This window comes from Orbicella faveolata, unplaced genomic scaffold, assembly GCF_042242905.1.
Source record: "Orbicella faveolata isolate gen_17 unplaced genomic scaffold, um_ofav_v1 contig_24, whole genome shotgun sequence".
In the NCBI taxonomy this organism is placed as follows: domain Eukaryota; kingdom Metazoa; phylum Cnidaria; class Anthozoa; order Scleractinia; family Merulinidae; genus Orbicella; species Orbicella faveolata.
In genome coordinates, this window is record NW_028301552.1 from 10,764,211 (window position 1) to 10,788,673 (window position 24,463).

Sequence of the window (24,463 nt, forward strand, 5' to 3'; positions counted from 1 at the left end):
AATTCTTCAGTTTCGCGTTTGTCCGCTCGCTTCGCTCACCGAATTTTTTTTTCGTCCTCGCTGGGAGCCTTTACTGTCGCCTTGGCCGTGTAGGCTGGCAGTTTGAAAGCTGGGAAGAGGGAATAACGGAAGCACGCGGGAAACTCCGGGAAGGGGAAAGCTCCCGCCATTTCACTCTTCCCGTCGTCCCCCGTGCGCCTTCCTACACTCATTTTATCTACCCTTTCCTGACCCTATCCTATGGAGCCACTGCGGAGTCAGGGGGGGGGGGGGGGTAGTGCGAAGTTCAAATGGTAGGTAGGACATAATTATAGAACGTTCCATCTCATCCAAAAATAACCAGATCATCTTATCCAAAAAAAAAATTATTTAACAATCGCAAAGAAACAAAACACGACTATCTACCTAACTGCAGGCTGCTTACAACAAGAAGAAGTTCATATAAATATTCCTGAGAGAAAGCAAAAATTTAGTCTTCTTATTTACATGATACTTGCTGATGATGTCGTTAATTTCTCTGGAGTATCCTCTGTTACTCTCCGATGGCCGGCGTGTTACGGTTGTCTGTAACTGCCGGCAGCTGGTTACTGATACGTCGATCTCGATACCGACCTCTCAGCATCTTAAGCATTGCTTTAAGAATCTCTCTATTTCTGCCATAGTTTAACAATGGGTTAAGAAGACCATTAAACGTCAGCAGTAAATAGTTCAATGGCCGAAAGGGATTTAACGGCAGTCCCAAAGCAACTATGATTACAGGACTGATCAATGCAGGTAGAAAAGAGAGAAGGAAACATATCAGGATCACTGTAACAATTTGAGTCAGTTTTTTCTCTTTTTCCGCGGCAGCGCGCTTGTTTCCCGCTCGTATCCGCAAGTTTCTAGAGTGTCGTCTATTTGCCATAAAAAGTCTGATGTAATTGAGCAAAATCATCACAATGGAGACCACATAAAAAAGGAATATGATACTAAAAATTATTTCGACACTATATGTACTAGTAGCTGTTTTTTTGAGTATGTACACTATCAGAGTGGTAAACAAGCTTGAAAGCCAAGTTAAGAGCGTTGCCTTGACGACACGCCTCACGTGATTACGGTACCACATTGGTCTGCTCATTGCTAGGTAACGGTCTCTGCTTATCATGGCCAGGTTAATGAGCGTTGCCAGGTAACACAAAATAGCAAAGCATGTTTTCTCGATACTTCCCTTCAGGCACATGTATGGATGGAGGAGAGTAAAACTGTTTCTTACTAAAGTAAACAACGCCCAGATCAAATCACTGATTGACAAGCTGCATAGCATCAGAAGTGAAGGATGTTGAAGTGGTTTAGTCCGTGTTACAGTGATGAAGACGAGCGCGTTAGAGATGAAAGACATTACCGCCAGGAGCGTGTTCAATGGTACGACCATGTGGTTACTTATGTCTCGTATCTGGTGCTGTAGATCTGCTGGAAGGTTGGGCATCAAACATGTTTGATAAGGAAAGTTACTGAAGTTGGTCGACTGGTTTCCTGAGATCATTTTTCTGAAAAAAAGAAAAGAAAACCAATCCGGGTTGACAAGCAATTTCATGGAATATATTTAACAAATTAGTGTCTGGAGGGAGGGGATGGTAGCCGTCAAAGTTTTCGTACGAGGGTGCTCCACCTCGAAGTCCAAACATTTCAGCCTTTTATATAACATTGTTGACAGAAGGGGTAACCGTTTCAAAAAATCTCCCACTAAAAATGATGTAATATATCAAACACGAGAGACAGAGTTTCATCGGGATATCCAAACACCGAGAATAGAGTTGACAATACGACTGCATTGAGTGTTTGATATATCTTCTCAATCGAAACCAAAACTAAGGAGTAAACGGAGAAGTAAAATCGTCAAAATCTATGCTAATTAAGACCGGGTACCCAAACCCCCTTCACGATTGTGATTTTCTTTGTTTTAACTTGATGAATTATTAATGAGTTTGAGAAGCCCTTTTCACGTATCTGCAAAAAACAAACTGTATTACTTTTCTTAAGACTTGATTCAGTTTGCCTTTAAAATTTTTCGATGACTCGGCTATTAGCTTTTATGTGGGGACAATATTTCATCAGGCATCATTCATCTCGGAGAAGAGACTTGAAAATTAAATTGCAGAGGACGAAATTCTAGTTCTTTTATATATTTTCTCAATAGAAATGGGAACTAATTAAGAGGAAACGTAGAAATCATCGGAAAAAAAACCTGATACCACATGATAGCAGCTTTGAGCTGAACTTTAATAATCGCCAAATCTATTTTGTTTTGCTGTTCACTGACAATGGATTGAATAACTGATAGCTTTAAGGCGTTCACGGACAAAAAAATAATGAAGACTACGAAATGTTTGGAAACGGCATTCGCGTGGAATTAATTTTCAATCTCATCAGTTTGTGTTTTTAAACTAATTGAAAATGAGCAACTAAGAGCGTGCGGTTTCCCTTCCTATGGCTTACACTCAATCTATACGATGGTAATCTAGCTAGGGCACACCCTCTGTGACATCACTGAAGGGTTCATTTTGGAAGAATATCCGTTCTCGGGGCAGATAGATATGAAATAACAGGAAAAATGGTCTTCTTATGGGAAAATTTCACTTGAAACTTTTGTGAACAACAGGAAATTTTGGCTACATTAGCGCCTGTTGTTTTCGGAGAGATAAAAATATCGTTTCGGGTGCGAAAAAGCCACGCTAGCTTGTCGTAGAACTGCTAATATTATAATCATCACTGCAAAAACCTCAAACGATAAGGGAGGAAAAAAAAAAACAAATTCTAGCCAACAACACCCAAAATGTTGTGCCTAACAATGTTGCGATGTGTTGGGTTGAAATGTTGCGATCGTTTGGCCGGGGCTTGATGATAGCTTTACAATTGCAGCTTTTCTTAAACGAAACTTTTGGCATAACTTCCGATAAATGGTAAATGAAATACTTGCCGTCTGTGGGAATAACACCCTGAGTAGCATGCTTAGTTCTGACTTGTTCAGTTGCTCCTCGTTAAATGCGAAATGGCTGTTACGTAATTGGAACAAATGAACGGTTACCTGTCTTGTGAAACTTGCAATAACTGGTGCTTCCAGAATTGTTGACGATGTAGTAGTAGATACAGCGCTTATATAGTCTTCTACATTCACTCGACTCTCGATCTCCACCGTTGCCCTAAAACAGACGATCGATGGAAGATCGAGTCCACTAAACATTCGGTTTCCAACGCTCATTGATTCACACTAACAGCCCGTTTGACATTGAAATAAGATAAATACTCGGAATAAAATAAAAACGGTGACACCTGCGGCTAAGGTATAATAAAGTTGCCAAGGAAATCTGGAAAGGAAAATTGTTCTGTTTCTGTTCAATTTAGAATATTTGTTCGCTTAATTTCCGGGGGGGGGGTGCACTCTACGAAGATATACGGGGTGGCTCCGCCACAAGTTAAGGTCCAATCCCTTAAACTTTGGTATACCATTTTGACAGAAAAAGTACCCCTGTCGTATACCTTTTTTTGAAAAAAGGCAACCTTTTCACATACCTTCTTAAGAACATTGCATCCCTTTTCCAAACCCTTGGAATGAGGTTAATAAACAATTTTACCGGAGAACATCAAGCATAGCCAGAGGAAGTGTTAGCCAGAAAAACAAGTACATATTCAGATCATGTTCACGTTTGACTTAAATCGCAGATTTCCCTACCCTTTCGTATACCTTTTAAAGCTTGTGAAATCCCTACCCTATTATATACCTGAAGCCTGAAAAAGGTATCCCTTTGGGGCGGCGCCTCCCCGCAAAGGACATTACAGGGAGGTCCCCCCGGGGCTTATTTGAGTGTCCCCAATTAGTGCAGCAGTGGTAAGCACTTCGACACTTAAATAAAGTGATTAATTATTGTTTTTATTTTGTTGCAAAACAAGGCCATTGACTTCGCTGGAAGTTTTTAAATCTGCCTTTTATCAGTGGTAGTCAATTCGGTATTAGTCGCGCTAATGGAGGAAGTTGCAGAATCACATTCGAATGGGACAGAAGGCGGCATTGTTCTGAAGAATGGCAAGGCCTCCCTTAATTTCACACGCAAGAACAGATCATGGTTAAATTTAGCCGACTTCACGGATAATTAAGTTCAACTGATTTGATAAGAATAATCAGCGAAAAATGGTTTCAATGGCTTTTTTTCAAAAGTTAATCGAACTTCGACTTCGTGTCGAGTTTTTCTTGATTTGCAGTTCAGTACACTCTTTCTTTCTTACAAGAATATGTTTTGTAAGAATGACGAGGCCCAAATTTGTGAAATTTTAAGAATATTTTAAGAATAAACCCGAAGCTGAGACTTTGAAAAGAATATAATTTTGTATTGAAAATTAGCTGAAATACCGTGGCTACAATGATATGTTTTTAAGTAAACCGTATAAAATTCTTCCTTTCTTTAAACGGCAAAACTAGCCAAAAAGCAACAAAAACCGCACTAGCCGTATGTTCGATGATGCTCTTGTTCCTGCAGGCTGGCTCCAAAGTTACTTTAACATCATCCAGACACCAAATACATTCGAAGATAGAAATGTCATACGCTATAATCCAAGAATATTCACAACAATATTTTCAGCCTAAAATCGACGGAAAAATAATAACATTCAGACTCGGCCAGAAAAAAACAATATTCTTATAAATAAAAAGTGTATTAAAGTAAGAACGAAAGTCAACTGCGCACAGTTGTGCAATGGCAAAATCTAGATTATTTTACGTTTAACGATAGGGTTTCCGAAAATCAATGTCGCGGACTGATAAGATAAAGGCTGTTGTGATATATTAGCTTTTATCTTTTTTTTTTTCTCCAGCTTCTCAGCGGTCCGCAATCCTAAATCCTTGAATCTGATTGGCTAATCGCATGTAATCGCGAGCGCTTCAGCTGTCCGGATTTTCCCATGCGGATCCCGAGTACGGACCGCTCCGAAATTTCCAATTTTGGCAACTTTACACCATAAAACAACGGAAAATGTTGTAAGCGAAAAAAAAAAAAGCTATTAAAGCCTTTTTAATCACTTTTTGCGCCCAAAATGCCAAACACACACGTACGGCAGATTTGAACTGAACGAATTTAATTAAAAGTCAATTCAAAGGCTGCTTTCAAAGCAATATCGTAGAGAAAAAAATTAACACGTTATTTGCCGGCCTTAGTTGGTCAGTATTGCGTACCCAAGACCTCTGGTACAGTTTTTCCCATGTGGAGCTCCCGGCAGGCAAATAACATATATATATAATAGTATTTTAATAATTTTCAGTCAAGAAAAGCCGGTTCAGTCGATGTCGAGTAGTTCGTGAGTTCAAAATGCGGTTTTCTTTCGCTTGTTAAATATTTTCAACTTAAAATGCTAATAATTATCTGGAAGGAAACAAAGACAACTACTTACTTTAACTCCATTAGAGCGGCAAAAATATCTGTCGCGGTCAGCCGAATTCAAAGCACTCGCACCTGGCCATTTGCAATCAGAAGGCGGAGTAAAACCAGGCAAGAAACAAAGTATATTCCATTTGAACCTGGCAACTGTGGCCAACTGGTTATTTTTCCCTCGCGTTATTGTAACGAACGCAACCGACCATCAGCGACGGCGGCAGAAAGAAAATTATATAGCGTAAACCTGATGTCTTAAGTGTAATGTGCTGTTGTTCATCAAGAGTTCCAAATTATTTTATTTTATACTGTAAGCGTGCAGGCAACTAAAACATGACGAGAGGCTAAAGCTGCGGGAGAGACCTGGGACGAGCCTGCTCAACAGGAGCGCTTAACAAGAGTCACGCTCTAGGCAGTTTGCGGCTTCGTAATCTGCGTACCAGTTTGCTTTAGAAAACAGTCCTAAGAAAATACGCGCGCTTATTGGTTAAAAATCGTGTTTCTATAACACAGAACTACCATGAGCTGTTGACGAAATGATGGCGCGAGCAAAGAGAATTTACATTTTGATAATCAAAGTTAACAAGTTGTTTTCATTTTTTTCGTACATTTGTTTTCTAAAAGAAATAGAAAACATGTTCTCAGGGTTTCTATCGGGTTTTAGTATAAATTTGCTAGCGTTCTATTATGAATATCGTTCGCTGATTGGCTACGCTACTCACTATCTATTCTGTGATAGATAGTGAGTAGCGTAGCACTGTGACCTTGTTAACAAATTACGGCCGCTTCTTGGCGTTTTCGAAGGGTCTGTGAAGAGGATTTAGATTAAGTTTTGAACGACTAGTAGATTTATACTAAAACAATTACATTATTCACTCTCGATTTCTATCGCGCGATAGAAATGTCGAGCTCATAATCTAATTGTTTAATAGAAACACTCGTGAAAGTTTGGGAGAACTCGAAAAAGCTGTGGAAACACTCGCCTGCGGCTCGTGTTCCCACAGCATTTCCCGTTCTCCCAAACTTCCACTGATGTTTCTATAACTCGATAGAAACACGCTACATGTTTTCTATCTCTTAAATGTTGCAGTGTTTCACGCCATGGTTTTATAGGGAACTACAGATACTACAATGTCCATCCGCTGAAATACACTCTTGAATGGGTTATGTAACGTTCTCAGATCTATTCAATACAGTTTAAATATTTTCAAACCTTTCCATGCCAAGGCCAAGCATGTTGCAACTTAACAAAATTCTGTACTCTATTTCTGCCACGTTTGTCTCTGAAACAATATGGAACTAGTGCTGTCAGCAGTATCAAAGTCTAAGTTCCCAAACAAAACTCCAGAAAATAAATCACTCCTTCAGACTGTTTTGTGTCATTTATTTGAAGTAACATACCCCTTCCAGTGAGTAAAATAAGTTGAAAAAGTAACATACCAATTCCAGTACACAAAATAAGTTGAGAAATAATTCCTGGCCCGATGTATCTGCAAAAATGCACGCACGCACACGCGCACACACACACCCACGCGCCCTTGTATCCAGGCGAACATATATCATTTACAGAAGTCAGAACCGTGACTAAGTAAAGTCGTGTAAATTTGCCTATGAAACTCTTCAGTTCAACTTTGCCATTTGTTTATGAATATAAATGAGGCCCACAGACAGACCCATTAACAATAAATTAAATACGTTAAGACTGGATGCATCAACATGTGTAAATGTAGGCGTACACGGATACACCCGCGCGCGTATCCACGCAAACTTACATCATCTATAGATAGGCCAAAGTAGCAACTGAAGGTGTCCAAATTTACCTGAAATCTCCTCCTAACAGTTTGCAATTTGTATATGAAGACACAAATAAAGTCATTAGATCGACAAAGAACCACAAACTTAATATGAATTGTTATGAACATAGCCTGTTAATAACTATGGCTAAAAGTATAATAATTTAAATTGTTTTAATATGCAATGGTCGACCTAAATTATGAGAAAATTCCAAAGGTAGTCCCGCACACAATAATGCTACCCTAGAAACGTAATTTGGAAATTAAAAAAAGTACTTAAACTAAATTTACTATAAAACTATTTTAAATAGGTTAAAAACCCCAGGACCGGGTTGTTCGAAAGCCGCATAACGCTAAGTTAGCCGAGGTATTAATTTTTCTCGTATAAAAATGTCTTTGCACTGCTTGTGTTTTGTGCAGTTTTAGATTACTCAAACTCAAAACTGATGGGCAAACAATATAAACAGACAACCTCACTGAAAAGTTCCAAAACTGAAATCAGAATTCTCGCCTATCCTGGGTTAGCTTAATCGGGCTTTGAACAACCCGGCCCAGTCCGTGGTAGATTCATGTAGCAGTTTTCATAATTGCAGAGTTATGCCTTTGATAAATGTATAATAATATAATTGTAATAATTTACGCAGATATCTTTTATAAATACTCTTAATAAACTGACTATCCCTTTTAATACAAGAATGATCAAAATTTAATTTCTCTCTATATTGTACATATAAATTGAGGATGATGAGATAACGAGAATCTAGAACCTAGTCATAGAAAGGAACTAAGGGTTTAATGTTCTACAACTCAGTGGAATCCGTTAACTAACTTCACGAGGTTAGTTCCTTACAGTATTCCATTAACTCAAGCCATTTTGCGATGTTAATTCTAGTGCGGGAGGACAAGTGCATTCGGGAAAGGGTAAGACTACTGCACCATCTTGAGCACGCGTCGGGCAATCCAGGATTTGCTTTTCCCCAAACTTCTTGGACGGCCTCAAATAATTCAGGATAAAATACTGCATTTATCTCAAAACTCTAATCTTTCAATTCTTGAATAAACAATCCAAAAAAATTTTATATTTCAGCTATTCAGTTTCAAAGATTTCAATTTCAGTTTGAATCCAAGACTCAGATTTACACTTAACAAAACCTTAAAACTATCCACTGGCCTGCCCGCCAGGTCAATAAATAAGTTATCCTACTTTGGGCCTATGAACTCTCCAGAACAAATACAATGACAATACAAGTGACCACGTCTTGGCGGGACTCAACAGAAACGCCATTAAGCCATACGTGTAACGTATATTATAGCAAGATGAAGCTTGCCATAGTATCATCATCACAAACACAAAATGTCCCAGGCTTTTCCTCGGGAAGCTCAGCAAACGACCGAGGAGGGGCTGGGGAGGAGTCTCGGGAGCAGCTTTACTGACAGGTGGACGATTGTTCAGTTCCACAAAATAAGCGAGGTACAGCGTCAAGGGCAAGTTGAACAGAACTAGCTGCAGATTCAACAGCATAAAATAACACCAGTAAAATTCGCCCCACGTCACTTTACGCTGGTCACGCTAGTCACGCTAGTCACACTAGTCACACAATTACTTAATACATATACAAGGAATTGGTTTGTCATCGGATTCCATACGATCCTTTTCTAACAAGGCAAGAAAAAACAAAACAAAACAAAACAAAACAAAACAAAACCGAAAAAAAAATCTAACCAGGCTTCTCTCTTACCTGCATGATCCCGTAGTAATACGTCAGGGAGCCTGGAATCCAGTGTTGCTTTAAATACATTCCATGCACAAACAGAGCACCAAGATGGCCGCGCATCATTTCACCCACAACCCAGGGACCTGGGGAAAAACGTATTCAGATTGGCCAATGTCGCAATATAAAGAAATGCCGAAACGCCTTAATAATAAACAATCAGATTATGAGCTCGAGATTTCTATCCAAATCGAAATCGAGAGCGAATAATCTAATTGTTTTAGCAAAAATCTACTAGTCGACAGTTCAAAACTTTACCTAAATCCTCTTCACAGACACATCGAAAACGCGAAGAAGCGGCCGCCATTTTGTTAACAAGGGCACACTGCTACGCTACTCACTATTTATCACAGAATAGACAGTGAGTAGCGTAGCTAATCTGAGAACGGCATTCGTGATAGAACGCTAGTAGATTTATACTAAAAATCAATTATAAATTAACATCTAAGATGATTGATCTTAAATGGTTGCTGAAACGGGTTTGTCTAAGGGTATTATTTAAATGAGGTACAATTTTGTACTGAGGAAAGACCGGCGTTTTCCTTTTTCCGAATAAACGAGGGCGCCTTGAACCGAGCTGAGAAACCACGCATATGGATGAAAATTGACATAAAGTTTGGAATCTGAAGAAGGAAGAAGAAAGAACGGTCAACTGCCGTTTGGACATTCCATTCATGTTGGGACAGTAACCGCGAGGAATTTCAGTTTCTTCTAAGAATTCCTGAAATGTTGCTAAAAGGTAAACGACCAATAACCTCTGTGTCTCCATGAACATTGCAAGAAAAGACGAGTGAAGAGCGACTGCGCATAAATGACAGTCTGTTGATCGGTGAGAGCATTGGCTTTTTTCTCTCTTTTTGGTTCTTTGCAACTCTGCTTCACCAATTTAAGCGCGCAACATGAACAATTGAGCCGGGTTAATGAACGCTTCGTGCTAAGCACACTGATGGGCATAGAAAACACGAGCTCCGCACTGAGCAAATACATTGAACCATATTCGTATTCCCGGTATTGGACTGGAACTAGCTTGCAACCGAGGCTAATGCGGGGAGTCTTTTCAAAGGCAAATGACATTAATCTTCCCCGCATGAGCCCCCACTGCAAGCTTCAATGGGCGACTAAAGTGTTGAGACACTTGGCAGTAAAATTCGATTTTCGAGCGTCTTGGACACACTTCTCCTCTCCCTTCCCCCCACAAACAATGTTGATTTTTCTATTTCTTGGACTGCACAGACCACAGCGCATTGAATTGGGGGGCCAGGGGTATCAAAGAATTAACGCTAGATGCGAATAAAATAGAACAAGTGCTTAAATATCGAAAAGCGTCATTTCCTAAAAGTGTCTCGACTACTTTCGTCGCCCATAGTAGTTCCAGTCCAGTACCGAAAATACGAAAATGGTCTATTGGGAGACAGACATATCACCTACCTATACCAGTATAAACACCAAATGAAAACAAAGGGTAGAAGAGATCATCAGCGTGAGCCAGTAGTACCAGGCGCTTCCACCATCTCCCTAAAACACCGCACAGAAATCCTGACGAGACAAAAACACCACTTACTTCCTAACAAAATGAACTGCAAGAGCTTTGAACTCAAGGGTATCAGCAGTTGATCTAGTGTGATTGTTCGGGTGTCGATTGTTCAGCAAGGAACTGTTGTTGTTATTGTTGTTATTTAAAGTTTTGATCACCAGAGAGAACTTTATCTACAGATGAAGATGACTTCCACCCAGCACCCAGCAGCAACAATCCTTTTCAAGGACTACCCTCACCCGATCAGAGGATCACCATGATCCCAATTGCAGTCGACGCAAATTGTAATATATCTCCATAATATTATAAGCAGGCATACAGTAGGGGAACGTCATATCAAATTACAGGACAACGCATCCGTTGTTTCGTGGCAGCCGTTTTGAATTTGAAATACGAGGTCATCTGAAACAATTACGGGGAGGGCCGAGATTATTCGAAAACTCTCGGGCCATCCGATAGTCTACCGAGAATATGGTTTCCGAAGATTTCTCGGTCCCAGACCTGGCACCAGATGACCGCATATTAAAATTCAAAATGGCTACCATAAAACAGGTAGCCTACCCTGTGAGTAGGCAAAGACGGAGACAAATGAATCATCAAGAACAGAAATTTTCTTAATGCAATCGCCAATAGCTCAAAACTACTGTACCACTCACAAACAAAAATCTTTTTTCGAGAGAGCATGAGGCAGTATGTTTTGTCATTCTTTGAGCAAAACAACAACTCGAAAAGCTGGTGGGTACGAGAAAAGCCTGGTATACAACTTTAAAAGACCGGACCCGGTTTTGGGCGCCAAACCCAAGGCATAACCATTCAAAACAATATCACAACAAGTTAATATAAGCTAAACTCTTCCAACAGGACATAGGAAATGCGAGGAAATCCGTCACTGAGGAGAAATTTGACATTCACACTGAAACAATAAGCATTAGTAACTGGACAGAGTGGAGTTCAATTCAGGGAGTAACCCGGCGAGTAATTTTAAAACCAGTAAAACGCCCATAACTGACGTGCGATCAGCGTAGGTGTTCCATTACAGGTATCAAACTACAAAAAAGTTGTCATAAGATGCCTGTGATTGGACATTCGCGCAATCGCACGAAAATTACGTGACAAATAGGGGGGTAGAGAACCAATCAAAATCGAGAATTTTGTTATAGATATAGCTGTAATCTCTGGCACTCATACCTTTGCATGCAGATGGATCACAGTGCCTTAGCAATCCTAATCCAAGCACGATTATCCCGAAAAATACACTAAAGAGAACACGGCCCTGCAAGGAAGAATGTAGAAAATGAGTGTTTGCCTCGAACAGACCGAATGGTTGAGGGTGGGTTTGCATGAGCAACTGTTCTTTTGTTGTTTTCTCTATGCAGATGTGTAAAGGAGACTAGTATCTCATCTGGAGGGCGTGGGGAGTAAAATGTCTTTTCACTTCTAGCTACAAAGATCCACTAGTCTCTCGACTGCTTTGGTGTTACCATTATTAATCGCTTCACTGGAACTTGTGGCAATTTCCTGCTCGTTCTTTGCGTCTGCACACCGACATGTTCATAGCTCTACAGTTTGACGAATCATCCGCTTCCGTAGCCGATACCTCGTCCTATCTATATTCCATCCAGCCCTCTCAGTCAGTCAATAAGGCCATAGTACTCACCAGAGTGAAGAAGTCAGTTAACAAAAGAAAGGCTGGAATTAGATCCAGTGTCGGCCGAGATCCGTCCAAGGAGAACAGCTGAGTCCGCTGTGAAGCTCGACCAGCAGAATCCTGTGCAATAAAGCATTTTGCCAAAATAAATCATTTCTTCACTAGACAGATCATAGGTAGCAATGCTAAAATATATGAAGCTGTTCCCAAATCTGTCAAACACATGCATAGAGATATAATAAATATCTTACTAGATCCGTCTCGGTCCACACTGTAAGTTATGGAGCGATTTTTTTCCCTCTTCGACTTATGGCACTGCTTCGCGCCTGGGCCATAAATCGCAAGGAAAAAGCTCGGTCCGTACTGTAAGTTACGGACCGAGAAGACGAGGTTAGTAAGAGGTAGTTATTTCATAGCTTTATTTTTCTTTATTTATCATAAAATTATGAAAATCACATCAGATATACATAGTCACACACTACGCCGGGAAGTTTGAAAACGCAGCTTTATTTCTCCGGATAGGCCTACCGTCCACAGTAATCCGTAACGAAAACGGAGCTTTTCGAAAACGTTCTTCAAACCGGAGGAATTTGAAAACGCCGGTTTTGCGTCTTATTGTGGACGGAAAACATTTTGAACGGAGCTTTTCGAAAACCATGTTGTCAGGATGATCACGTGACTTCCCTGCCCGAGTTTTCCTCAAACACAAATCTAAAATGACCGGTGGTTGTTGTGTTTTTAAATTCCTCCGGCGTAGTGTGGACCGAAAACATTTGATGCGTTTTCAGAGTGAAAACGCTGTTTTCAAATTTCTCCGGGTAGTGTGGACGGGGCGTATGGCTGGTTTGCAGTGTCACGCGATCAAAAATAAAAGTCATAACCATTCAATAAATTAAGTCAAGAAGCTGGGATATGAAAGATGATTGATATATAAGCAACCTCGCCAAGATTTAGGTCTGTACGGTTTTTCATTCTCCCGTTATTCGGAGAAGTGTTTCACTCAAATTTATAGAGCTTTGTATGGAATCGCCATGTTTGTGCCCCTCGGAGGGACACAAACATGGCGGCCGTAACGTAATAGAAACATCTGTCATTGAGTTTTACCATTGAAACGAAAAGTTATTACTCTAGAGCTCCGACACATTGAAATTAACACTTCTTATAGAGCAACAACTGTTTAGTTAGCAAAAACTTGAGCAATAACTCATCTTTTGACCTACTCGAGAGTCTTATCGGGCCGCCATTTTAATGTCACACAACACATAAACTTGGAAATTCAAACGTGCCCTATTTCAAAATGAGAAACCCTGTCGAGTTTAAACGCTGCAAAACGTCAAGCAATTAGCGGGCCTTACGTCTGATGAAACTTAAACTTCAGAGGGATTGGTAATTTCTTATTTTGGAAAATGATGACGTCACATGAAAAGCGGCAATATACCGTAAATCCTCGAATTAGCGCCCTCCCCCTCGAATAAGAGCCCCCTCGAATGAGTGCCCCCTCGAGTAAACGCCCCTCCTATCGGCCAAAATTTGAAATAAGCGCCCCCCTCACCTTCGCACATTTTGTGGACGAGTACTTAGCCAACAAAGGATGTATAGTTTTCGTCGTGTAGTATTAGATTTGCACATTGTTTCAGTTTATGAACACGTTAAGTGAACACGTTGAACACGTTAAGTACTAACGGTGCCGCGATTTAAACTTAAGGATCAGCTTTTTATGTCGATAAACAACTTATGTTGTTGTTTACGCGCAGATGATGTATTGAAAATAAAATTATCATGTCAGGCCACGATTTGGGAAAAATTAACTAAGCGCCCCCACCTCGATTAAGCGCCCCCCTCGAATAAGCACCCTCCATCTTCTCCAAAATTTGAAATAAGCGCTCCGGACGTTAATTCAAGGATTTCCGGTAACAGTCCCGGTTTTAGAGCTAGTTCGTCGTTACGCGGTATGACGGTCTCGCAAGACTCGCACCCAAGCAGTGTACCTCTTGCGACTAATGACTAATTCCTTACCTGAACCTTTACAGTGATTGAATGAATTCCTGAAGAAAACTCGGCAGGATTCCACCGACATACAAACAGTGCGCCTTGAGCGCGAGTAGCCTGTGAGTTGAGAGGTTTACCATCGATTTCAACAACGACAGACTCGATAGGGACTGGAGAGAAAGCCAGAAATCTGAAACAAAAGTAAGATATGGTTATATACATTGTTTTCTTTTTTCTTTTTGGTAACTACCATGAAAGAAGCCTCTCGTGTTTTATGTTTCACGCACGGAATCTCCATGTCTCACATGAAGGCGTTATATTCCAGCTCTATTTCTCGCTTCCATGCTCTCATTCTCGCCTTGCAATGCTGCCTTTCCTGATGGCTTCACCTGACGACAAAACTCGGGCTGCCAAGCTATTTTGCTGTTTTATATTTAACAATGAGATTATGAGCTCGAGTCAACTACCACGCATAGAAATCGAGAGAGAATAATCTCATTGTTTTAGTATAAATCAACTAGTCGTTCAAAACTTTATCTAAATCCTCTTCACAGACCTGTCTTATAATTAGTTGCTTAGTTCAGACCGATGTTAAAGGCATTGTGACGGGCTTTTGTTGATGGTCTTATCGATAACGATGAAAAAGTACCTTCTTCAATAAACGTACGTGCAAAGAATATAAACCTAATAGCCTGGTTATGTGATAGGTTTTCATCACGCGGGATACAAAATTGCGTTGAAAAAGTACCCGACTCAAGAGTAGAGTGCAAAAACTATGCCCTCCAGGTATTTGAGACCAAAATGGCCAAAATCGATACCCTATCTATGACCATAACAGCTAAAAAAAGCATGCCCTTTGAAGCCGCGCATACCTACATATACGTGTATATAGCCCATATAGTTGAGACGTACCTTATGTGAGAGGATTTTCTCATTCTTCCTAAAGGTTCATATGGCGGCATGATATAATGCGCATCTTTAGGGTTGGTGATGAGCACAACAGGCCATGTGTTCAGACGGACATCCACAAATGAGAAAATGTCATGATCAATTGCTACCACCCTGTAACTAAACCACACCAAGGAGAATATGTTATGTTACTAGTAAAGCAAACCAGCATACATACATGTACTGGCGCAGTTTTAAACTGAGTGTTGTGACACCAAAACCAAAGTAATCACCCTGGCCAATCACAAAGGACACAGACAATCCAGTTGCCTGTTCCAGGCCCTCAGTCAATGGGCACTATTCCCGCTTATCGCCCGCACGCTTTTACGATCACCCCCACTGATCAAGAGCCTGGAACAGCCGAGCAATCCAGTGAACAAATCAAAGCTTCAAGCGAAAATGTGTGTGAGCGAGTCGCACTTGGTTTTGGTTTCACTTCAAATTGGCTGATAACGTGGCGCGGGTTTTTTTAAGCCAATTGCTTAGGGCAGTAGTACAAAACCAAAGCAAATGCGGACGACTCTCTTTCCGATTATTTGTTCCCATCTCCCGATAACTTGAACTCCTGAGTGCCTTTCTTGATTTCCCTTTAAGGTTTGAGCTGTTGGGAGTCAACTGTACTTGTGTCCATAGAATCACATGTATACATAGAATAACAGATATCTGCCTCCTGCCTCTAGAAAACTCAAAAGTCATGATGTTTAGTTGAACAGGAGGAGAAGAGGATGGGTATCAGTACAAAGTCATTGCAAGAGCCTCCTACCAGGTCAGCGACAAGATTTAACAATCTTAATGGCTTACTCATTGGCCTACAAATTTCCCTACCCCTCTCCCCAGCTTTTCTTACTTCCTTGTGTCAAGCCAGTCCCCTAGCTCCAGTTCCAAGTGGCCATCAACATGAACAGCATGCATTTTGGGGACGACTTCTGCCAGTGTGTGAAGATGACCACACAGGTAAACAGCTCCAGTCCTAAAATAAACATGTATAATGATGTAGTTGGGGTTGATCAGGATCCAAACTCTCAAAAACTGCTTAGCTATAGCCTCCAGACTTGTTGGTTTTTTTTCAATAAGTTTAGTTGTGACTGACTCAAACCAATGAGTGACAGACAAGATAATAACAATAATGAAGATATTTTTAACAGGGAGCCTATGCCACATGTGGTTTTCAGAGTACATCGGTGTAGGTAGCCCCCTACACAGACACTCTTTGGGCTCATCAAACAATCTTCCTCAAGACTGCGTGACGAGCCCAAAGAGCGTGTTTAGGTGTACATCGGGGTGTAGGTGAATGATGTGCTGTCTTATAAGGTAAAGTCTGCATACAAGCCAACTGGCCCATCAGTATGGAACTTGCCCTGATTTCTATGGCATGAAGCAACTAGGAGTATTTGTACTCTGCCCTGGATGGGATGCTAGTCCATCGCAGGGTTACCCCCAGCATTAAGTTCACCGGTACCCATTTATACACCTGGGTGGAGAGGGGCACTGTGAGAGTAAAGTGTCATGCCCAAGAACACAACACAATGTCCCTGGCCAGGGCTTGAACCCAGACTGTTCCATCAGAGATGAGCACACTAACCGCACGAGGCCACTGCACCTCTCATTTGCTGTGTTGTAACTCACCTTAAAATCTTTCTAACATAAGGTGTTGTTGTGACTGAAAAAGGGTGGTGTCCAAACCAAATTGTCATGTTAAATGATTTGCTGGTATCAGCTAGTCTCTCCATTTCATTGATACGATCCTGGAGGAAGGTAAAAATTAAAATTTGTCACCTCAATAAATAACAGTGAAGCTGTCAAGTGTATAGCCACAGTAAAGGCATAGCAATGCTGTATAGGTCTGTCTTGTCCCTGGTTGAGTTGACACAAACAATACTTTACTTTGTTCTTATGGAGAAGATCACATAAGGACAAGTCAGCTCAATAGTCTGCTGTGCATAATTCAGGGTCAGATTTGAATTAAGTTTGTTGTCTCTCATCTTAAGGCTGGTTTTTACTAGAGCAAAGGAGACTTTAAGTCAGAGTTGTAATTGGAGGTGCAGAGTGTATGATCTTGTGAAAATCAAACCAATGGAGTTCAAAGTAGAATGCTGATTCCACCAATGACTCTGGCACTTATGATCTATATTGTCAGCATCGGAAGAAAGAGAAGAATAAACCAATCACATTACTTGATTCTGGGCATTGCAATTCTAGGTTGGTTCTTCCACTTTTGCTTAGGACTCAGATAATCTAGTTTTCACTGATTCATCCAACTTCGATCCCATCGAGCTTATGACTGACTCTACTTAAAACTCCGATCCTCAATTTTCACTAGGTCATAAGCATTCTTCAACTCCAACTCTGATTCAAGATTCTGTCACTAGTGAATACCACCTTTACTAGCTACGGGTTAAAATTTTTAGTGCAATGTTTGTTTTTAGACCCCATTCTTAAAACCCAACAATAAAACCAAAGTTTAAAGTAATTTATGCACAGCTCAAACATTAAATCAATTAAGTTTAAAAATGTACAATGTAAATTGCTATCATGGGATAGGCCCTTTAACAATTAAACTAAGTTAATAATTTTTTGATTTCTTCAATAAAAAGTACTCTTCCTTACCTGATCCACGTGTCCAAAGAAATTAAACGGTCTCCGCGGTCCAGGATTAGGATTCAAATCAATACCGTTGAAAGCGTAGGAACCAAACTTGGTGCTGTATATGTACTGGTATGGCATGGAACCTCTCCTTGCATCCAGACCACTGGATGAGTAATCTCTGAAATAATTCAAGTAAAGTGGATGTTAGTAACAAAAGGTTATACATGTTAAAACCATTTTAAAGGTTTCAGGGGAAAAAAGCAAAAAGAAAGCTGGAGAGAAAGAGAGGAGCCGCTGCAGATGGAGTCTTACTCTGCCAGTTCCAAACAGCTCTGCTGATGTTGGCTCCTGAATGTGATGTGAACCTGCTCTCTACCGCCTGGGCAGAATAAAACAAAGGAATATTTCTGCCCAATCAGGAGCCAACATTCACAGAGCTGTTTTCAAATTGGCACAGTAAGACTCTGTCCAAAGGAGCTACTTATTTTCTATCTGACTTTTCTTTGCTGATTTTTCAGTATCATTTCAACTTTCCCTTTCCTTGTTTCCAAAGATGATAATTAATCCATGTGTTAATACTACGTGCATTTGCCCATACTCACTGGGTGTCTGGAAAACCTGAATAGCGAATAGCAAATAGTCGCGAATAGCGAATAGCAAATAGTTCCAAATAGTGCGAATAATCTTGAATAGTGCGAGTAGTGGCAAACAGTCACAAAAAGTGGCAAATAGTGACAAATAATAATAACGAATAATATAGCCACCGCTTTAGATCTAATATCCTGCATTAATTAATTATCCAAATAAGCAACAGAATTTCAGTGAAATTATTATCTTTTCTTCTCCGGACTCAGGCTAGGGTTGTCCATCACTGACATTAAGGATAAGGATAACCTAATAAAGACATATTTACGCTTTTGCAGTGGTTAAAACAGAAGAAATTACATTTAGAAACACCTTTTATCCTGATAAGCGTCTGTGCTTTTTAGCAGGAAAATCCCATCCCACGTTGCAGTGAGGTTGACTGCCAGATACTGGGTACCCTATTTGCTACGATTTGCCACTATTCACCACTATTCGAGACTATTCACCACTATTTGCACTATTTGAGACTATTCACACTATTCGTACTATTCGCTATTCGCTATTTGGACTATTCACTGTTTGCCATTTGCGACTATTCGCTATTCGCTATTCGGGTTTTCCAGACACCCCATACTCACTTGAAGAAGTTCTCATCACTTGTAAGCGAGGGAACACTAAATGCATCTATCGAGAGATAAAGAGGTAGAAAAAAGTAACTACTGGCATTAAACAAAACTGGACAACATCACTAATTTCAAAAATTAACTTGACTTCCAATCATTAAATTATGTAGCAGACTGCATGGAGGAAACTATTACTTACCGGTAACATTTAAAAAACTTGAGCAGTAAAAATCATTTACTTTATATCAAAAACGTAATATACATGTACTCACCGACAATGAAGTAAAACAGGGTGTCTGGAAAACCCGAATAGCAAATAGCTAATAGTCGCGAATAGTGAACAGTGAATAGTCCCGAATAGCGAATAGCAAATAGTACAAATAGTGTAAATAGTCTCGAATAGTGCGAATAGTGGCGAACAGTCTTGAATAGTGGCAAATAGTGGCAAATCATAGCAAATAGGGTACCCAGTATCTCGCAGTCAACCTCGCAGCCACGTAGGATGGGATTTTTCCATTAAAAAGCACAGACGCTTATCAGGATAAAAGGTGTTTCTAAACGTACATGTAATTTCTTCTGTTTTACCCGCTGCCAAAGCATAAATACGTCTTTATTAGGTTATCCTTGTGTTTTCTATTTTCTTAATGTCGGTGATGGACAGCCCTAGCCTGAGTCTGGAGAAGAAAAGATAATAAATTCACTGAAATTCTGTTGCTTATTTGGATAATTAATTAACGCAGGATATTAGATCTAAAGCAGTGACTATATATTGACAACCATTTGTCACCATTTGCCACTTTTCGCAACTGTTTCGCCACTATTCGCACTATTCAAGACTATTCGCACTATTTGGGACTATTCGCTATTAGCTATTCGCGAATATTCACTATTCGCTACTCGGGTTTTCCAGACATCCAGTGAAACAGTTACTTTACCATGAAACTGATTTCTAAATTTATTCAAAGATGCTTGTATTATTCCAACCATATAAGTTCTAAATTCCCTTACCATGATTTCCTCTCAAGTCTAACCATTTAGTCTTGTCTTCAACTTTTGTTTCTTTTAGCACATTGTAATATTCCTCCCATTCTTCTTTGTACTGCTTAGAGCCAAGTCGATACACATCCTTTGCATCTGTCAAGTCGCCTGGTAAAAATAACGACACTCCATTTCACTGTTTCACTATTAATTATTACTGATCAACACACTATGAAGCCTACACCACTTCAACTTGTCTTAACATTATTGACAGAGAGCTAAACACTGTCAAGTCAGCGTTATCAGTACTTGGGTTAACTGTATATCATTTTGTGGTTATCTGGAGCACCTATATTTAGAGCCATTTAAGCTAGCTGTGGTCAACTTATTCAGGCTAACCATAACTATGTGCTACAGCTCATGACTATTTGCATGATTCACTACTAGCAACTGCCACTATTTGCTGTTCCTTTTTTTCATCATTCATCTATTTAATAATTAATTTGTTACAGCAAAAGAAAAAATTAACTACTTACAATACAAATCTGGATACTTACAATACTAACAATAACTCTATTTTTAATTTCAGTTACAGACATAACAAAGATATGGAACTTCATGGAAATAAGTCACCAGGTTACGCACATGTGTGCACTAGATGTACATACTAGTACCTTACATATGTTATGTAAGTCAAGAAACTGGCAAATTATGTTACTTTACAAAAACAAGGATCAAAGTTCAGTAATGCGTCAAACAAAATTAAATGAAAACAGAATGTCAGTTGGATTTTTAACTCCAGGGAAAATCCATCACTGTTCCCTGTTAGAAAAACACACAAATTCTAAATGCAAGCTTACCTGTAGCTAGCACGGCAACAGGCCTGATTACGTCTATATTCTCATTACAGAACTGCTTGAGATCCCTAGCTCTTTGACGATCACGGTATTTGCTGATGTGAATATCAGATATCTGTTGCGAAAAGATATGTAACAGGATCCTTCAATTTAGTCAAACAATTCCCCAGGGTGTAAAATTTTGACACAAAGTGTTATACCACCTGCTGTTTAGAGAAAATGTAAACATTAAAAGTGCAGCAGACAGGATTCTTATTTAAGCTTTAGCTCCCGGTAAGGTGGTTTCTAACTGCATATCAACCCACAAAGAAACCACAAAATCATATTATTGAGTCTAGCTTGCTTTAAAACGTAAACTATCAATATCAAAAAACGAGTTAAACGTGTACAGCTAGGGAAGATCGTCGATGGCACATAGTAGCTAAGTGCAGTACCTGAACCGGGACCCAAACCAAGTAGCCACGTGTAAAATTTTCAATTCACGTTTGCATACTTTGTAAGAGTCATCGACCTCGACTTATATTACTTGAAATGCATAAGAGAAGCCATTCTATCTAAAACAACGTGAGCATCCGAAAGTTCTGTACGAAAACGTTGTAAACGAAAAGACCGGTCGTCCGGAAACACTTTCCGTCACATGATGCAAACTGCTACGTTCTCACCTGCACGAACCAGAGAATGTTTTCCATCTTGTCGCTTGGAAATGGAGCTAGATTTGTATTTCTGTGAGGCTTGAGTGGCCTGCCGTGCCCCGTGTAATATTCTAGCAATACAGCAACAAGCCATGATGACAATAAAATGACTATTAACACGATCAACGAAAGAACTCCTTTCAACCCGACCACCATGTTGATAAAACTGAAGCCTCATTTTAATGTTGAAGTCATTTCCGGTTAATCCGGTTACGACCGGAAATGACAAAATTGACTTTGATCAGGAGGACATGGAGAGATCAATCAATCAATCGATGAATCAATCAATGAGTCAATCAATAAATCTAATTCTGGCGCTCGCGCGTGACCGTAAATCGAAAAATTCTTTCCTTGCTGAATGTGATGAGAGAATGAAAGAGTTGCCAGTAATCGGATACCCGTGTTTGCGGAAAGAACTCTGGGATCGTCAGGGGGCAAACATTGCAAGTCGCTAGAAGGAAATGTATGGCGAAAAGTTGTTTCGACGCCCAAAAACATGGTTTTGGGGAGAGATCAACGCTTTTTCGCCGTTATTTTATCGCAAATGGATTTTGGCAATGTTGATACATCGAAAATGGAAGTTTTTGTTTGAATAACCGTGAAATAAGGGATAAAATTTACCGATAAACTCCCTTTTGCTTGCGTGAGGTTTATTGTGAAATACATTGAAGAGAATATTTAAAATTTCAATACACGCCTGATCACGAGAGGCTACCCGGAGCAAATGGTAGAAAAGACCCTCCGAGAAGTTAAATATTAAGACAGAAAAGAAGCTCTAAAACAGAAATCGAAAATTGCAGAAGGAACTACTACCCTTTGTGTCGGGCAATTCCACTCAACCGTCAATACCAAACTTTGGAAAGCATAATCGCGCACAAATGGCACTTTCGACTACAAATACTCAGAGATATACTCAAGGAGCTACCCTTGATCTGTTATAGAAAAGGAAAATCACTGAAATACGTGCTTGTAAAAGCAAAACAAAGGCTTTGAGCAACACAGTAGCCACACAGCATGAGTCGCGCGGACTCATTTGTCATTAAATCAACCCCAGACAGTACAATGATCGCCACCGGGCTTATTTCCAGTACTATTTGTACGACTGAGCTTTCAAATGGCCAAAAGTAGCCTGTACACAACTTAAAAGGCTTTACTGGGTTATTTCCTTTCGATTTATACCTAAATAATTTTGTAATATTTTCAGACCATTACGCGATGTAAATTTCACAATAAACCTCACGCAAGCAACGGAGTTTATCGGTAGATTTTGCCACATATTTCACGGTTATTCGAAGAAAAACTTACATATTCCACATATCAACATTGCCCAAATCCATTTGCGATAAAAACGACGGCGAAAAAGCGTTGATCTCTCTCAAAAATCGTTTTCTTGGGCCTCGAAACAACTTTTCGCCATACATTTCCTTGTAGCGACTAGCAATGTTTGCCCCCTGACGATCCCAGAGTTCTTCCCGCAAACACGGGTATCCGATTACTGGCAACTCATTCATTGTATACAAGTGAAGATGGAACCTTTCGCTTTATCATTGTTCATCTTTCTCCCAGTTTGTAGCGCAGTGTTTGCAATATCCTTCCTACGTCATTTTCCCGAGAAGCTTAGCACTAAAAATAGAGGTAAAAAAAAATAGAGGTAGCCATGTTGCATGGCAGGAACAGTTAGTAGATCATTTTTCCTGTGGGCAAAAAAATGTTCTTTCTGATACAAAACATTTTCATTATTCATACCATGCAACATGGCTTCCGTGCAAAACCTCAAAAGCTTATGCGCGCGCCTTCTACATTCTATTTGTCGCTCGGGCTCTCGTGATCAGACGCACCTCCGCACCGGCTTCGCGAAACAAGAGAAAGACTGGAGGCGAGTCAGCTCCAATAAGCACAGTTAGTTTTTCCTAGCAAAGGGCGCGGAAGAGGCAATTACAAAAACTAGCTTGCCCCTTGCAAGCTCATGAGCTATCTCTGGACCATCTCCGGTTAAAAAAAACAAGAAGATCTGTTAGATCTTATAACCGCGCTTTTAAAATTTAACTGTTTTCTTAGTACTACAGTCGCAACGCAGTGCATATTCCAAAGCAATCTTTGATGATTCATTGATTACTGTAGACATCACAGCACTTGATCAACATAAACTCTATTATCGCACCATCAGTCGTAGCCGTTGTGACATCTCCGATGACGTAATAGTCTTAATCTGGAAGTTTCTTCGGGATATGTATGGGCATGAAGATACGAACACTATTACAAACCGCTTTCTTTCTTTAAAGTCACGATTAAATTTAATTGTTTTTTTCCCTTGAGTTAAGGGTTAGCAAAGAAGTCATACGAGTCACATAATTCAAGAATTGCGTTATCTACGGCTATCTTTAGTACGGTGGTTATTTCCCTATCAATGACGTAATCTTTGCACGTTCTGACACGTTCTTTGCTTGGCTTCCAAACATTTAATTTTCTTTCCGATCTATGAACTCGCTGCGATGAAACAGTCAAAGGATTTACTTCATTTGCCTAAAACCGCAAGAAATACTCGCAAAATTACAAATAAATTAATCACCGTCGCTTCTGCCGAAATAAACTTGCAAAGTAAACACGATCTTATTTGTCACGTAGCGAAAGTGAAAGCTGCAACGTCAGCGCATTCCATGGCTGACGTAATACCTTTTTTCAGCGTATTTATTATTCCCTTTAAATCCAACGCTTTGATAAAGCGAAAAGAAAATATATTTTACCCACAAAAAAGAAAACAATATCCGTAAAATTGTTCGTGTGTTTATGTTTTAACAGCTTCTGGCGGAAAAACATCACACGTTGCGTGACTCAAAGTTTGGCCGAGCGGAGGTCTGCGTCTGGTCACCGACAAAAAAAATACAAAAAAAAATAATAAACCACGGGTAAACCTAGAACCGCGCTCGGCCCATGGCCGCGCGGTTAAAAAAAAAAAAACATATCCTCTGGGGCCGTACATACCTATGGCCTGTATAAAATGCTGTTGGTGTTGTTTTTGTCAGACGCCCATTCTCTTGTTTCTTTGTTTTGACCTGAAT

At 40.0% G+C, this 24,463-nt stretch overlaps 2 protein-coding genes across 2 annotated transcripts; both read right to left on the bottom strand.

Moving 5' to 3' along the window:
* Window positions 1-43: 43 nt before the first annotated feature.
* LOC149110377 (adrenocorticotropic hormone receptor-like) lies at window positions 44-1,540 on the bottom strand. Its single transcript, XM_089292840.1, has one exon. The coding sequence runs from the start codon at window positions 1,520-1,522 to the stop codon at window positions 533-535; it is 990 nt and encodes a 329-aa protein (XP_089148966.1). The 5' UTR covers window positions 1,523-1,540; the 3' UTR covers window positions 44-532.
* A 6,054-nt stretch (window positions 1,541-7,594) lies between these two features.
* Window positions 7,595-24,375, bottom strand: LOC110043281 (transmembrane protein 62-like). Its single transcript, XM_089291123.1, has 14 exons — window positions 21,375-24,375; window positions 20,716-20,827; window positions 19,886-20,023; window positions 18,893-18,938; window positions 17,691-17,847; window positions 16,710-16,828; window positions 15,931-16,053; window positions 15,048-15,203; window positions 14,163-14,325; window positions 12,156-12,266; window positions 11,687-11,771; window positions 10,393-10,500; window positions 8,932-9,050; window positions 7,595-8,696 (listed from the first exon to the last, which is right to left on the bottom strand). The coding sequence occupies exons 1-14, from the start codon at window positions 21,558-21,560 to the stop codon at window positions 8,388-8,390; spliced, it is 1,932 nt and encodes a 643-aa protein (XP_089147249.1). The 5' UTR covers window positions 21,561-24,375; the 3' UTR covers window positions 7,595-8,387.
* Between the last annotated feature and the right edge of the window lie 88 nt (window positions 24,376-24,463).

Coding starts and splice junctions, on each gene's coding strand:
- LOC110043281 (XM_089291123.1), bottom strand. CDS start 21,560: ATGGTGGTCGGGTTGAAAGGAGTTCTTTCGTTGATCGTGTTAATAGTC. Junction 14,326..15,047: donor AGAAAATCCTCTCACATAAG/GTACGTCTCAAC, acceptor CTTTTGTTTCAG/ATTTCTGGCTTTCTCTCCAG. Junction 10,501..11,686: donor TGATCCATCTGCATGCAAAG/GTATGAGTGCCA, acceptor TTGTCTCGTCAG/GATTTCTGTGCGGTGTTTTA.
- LOC149110377 (XM_089292840.1), bottom strand. CDS start 1,522: ATGATCTCAGGAAACCAGTCGACCAACTTCAGTAACTTTCCTTATCAA.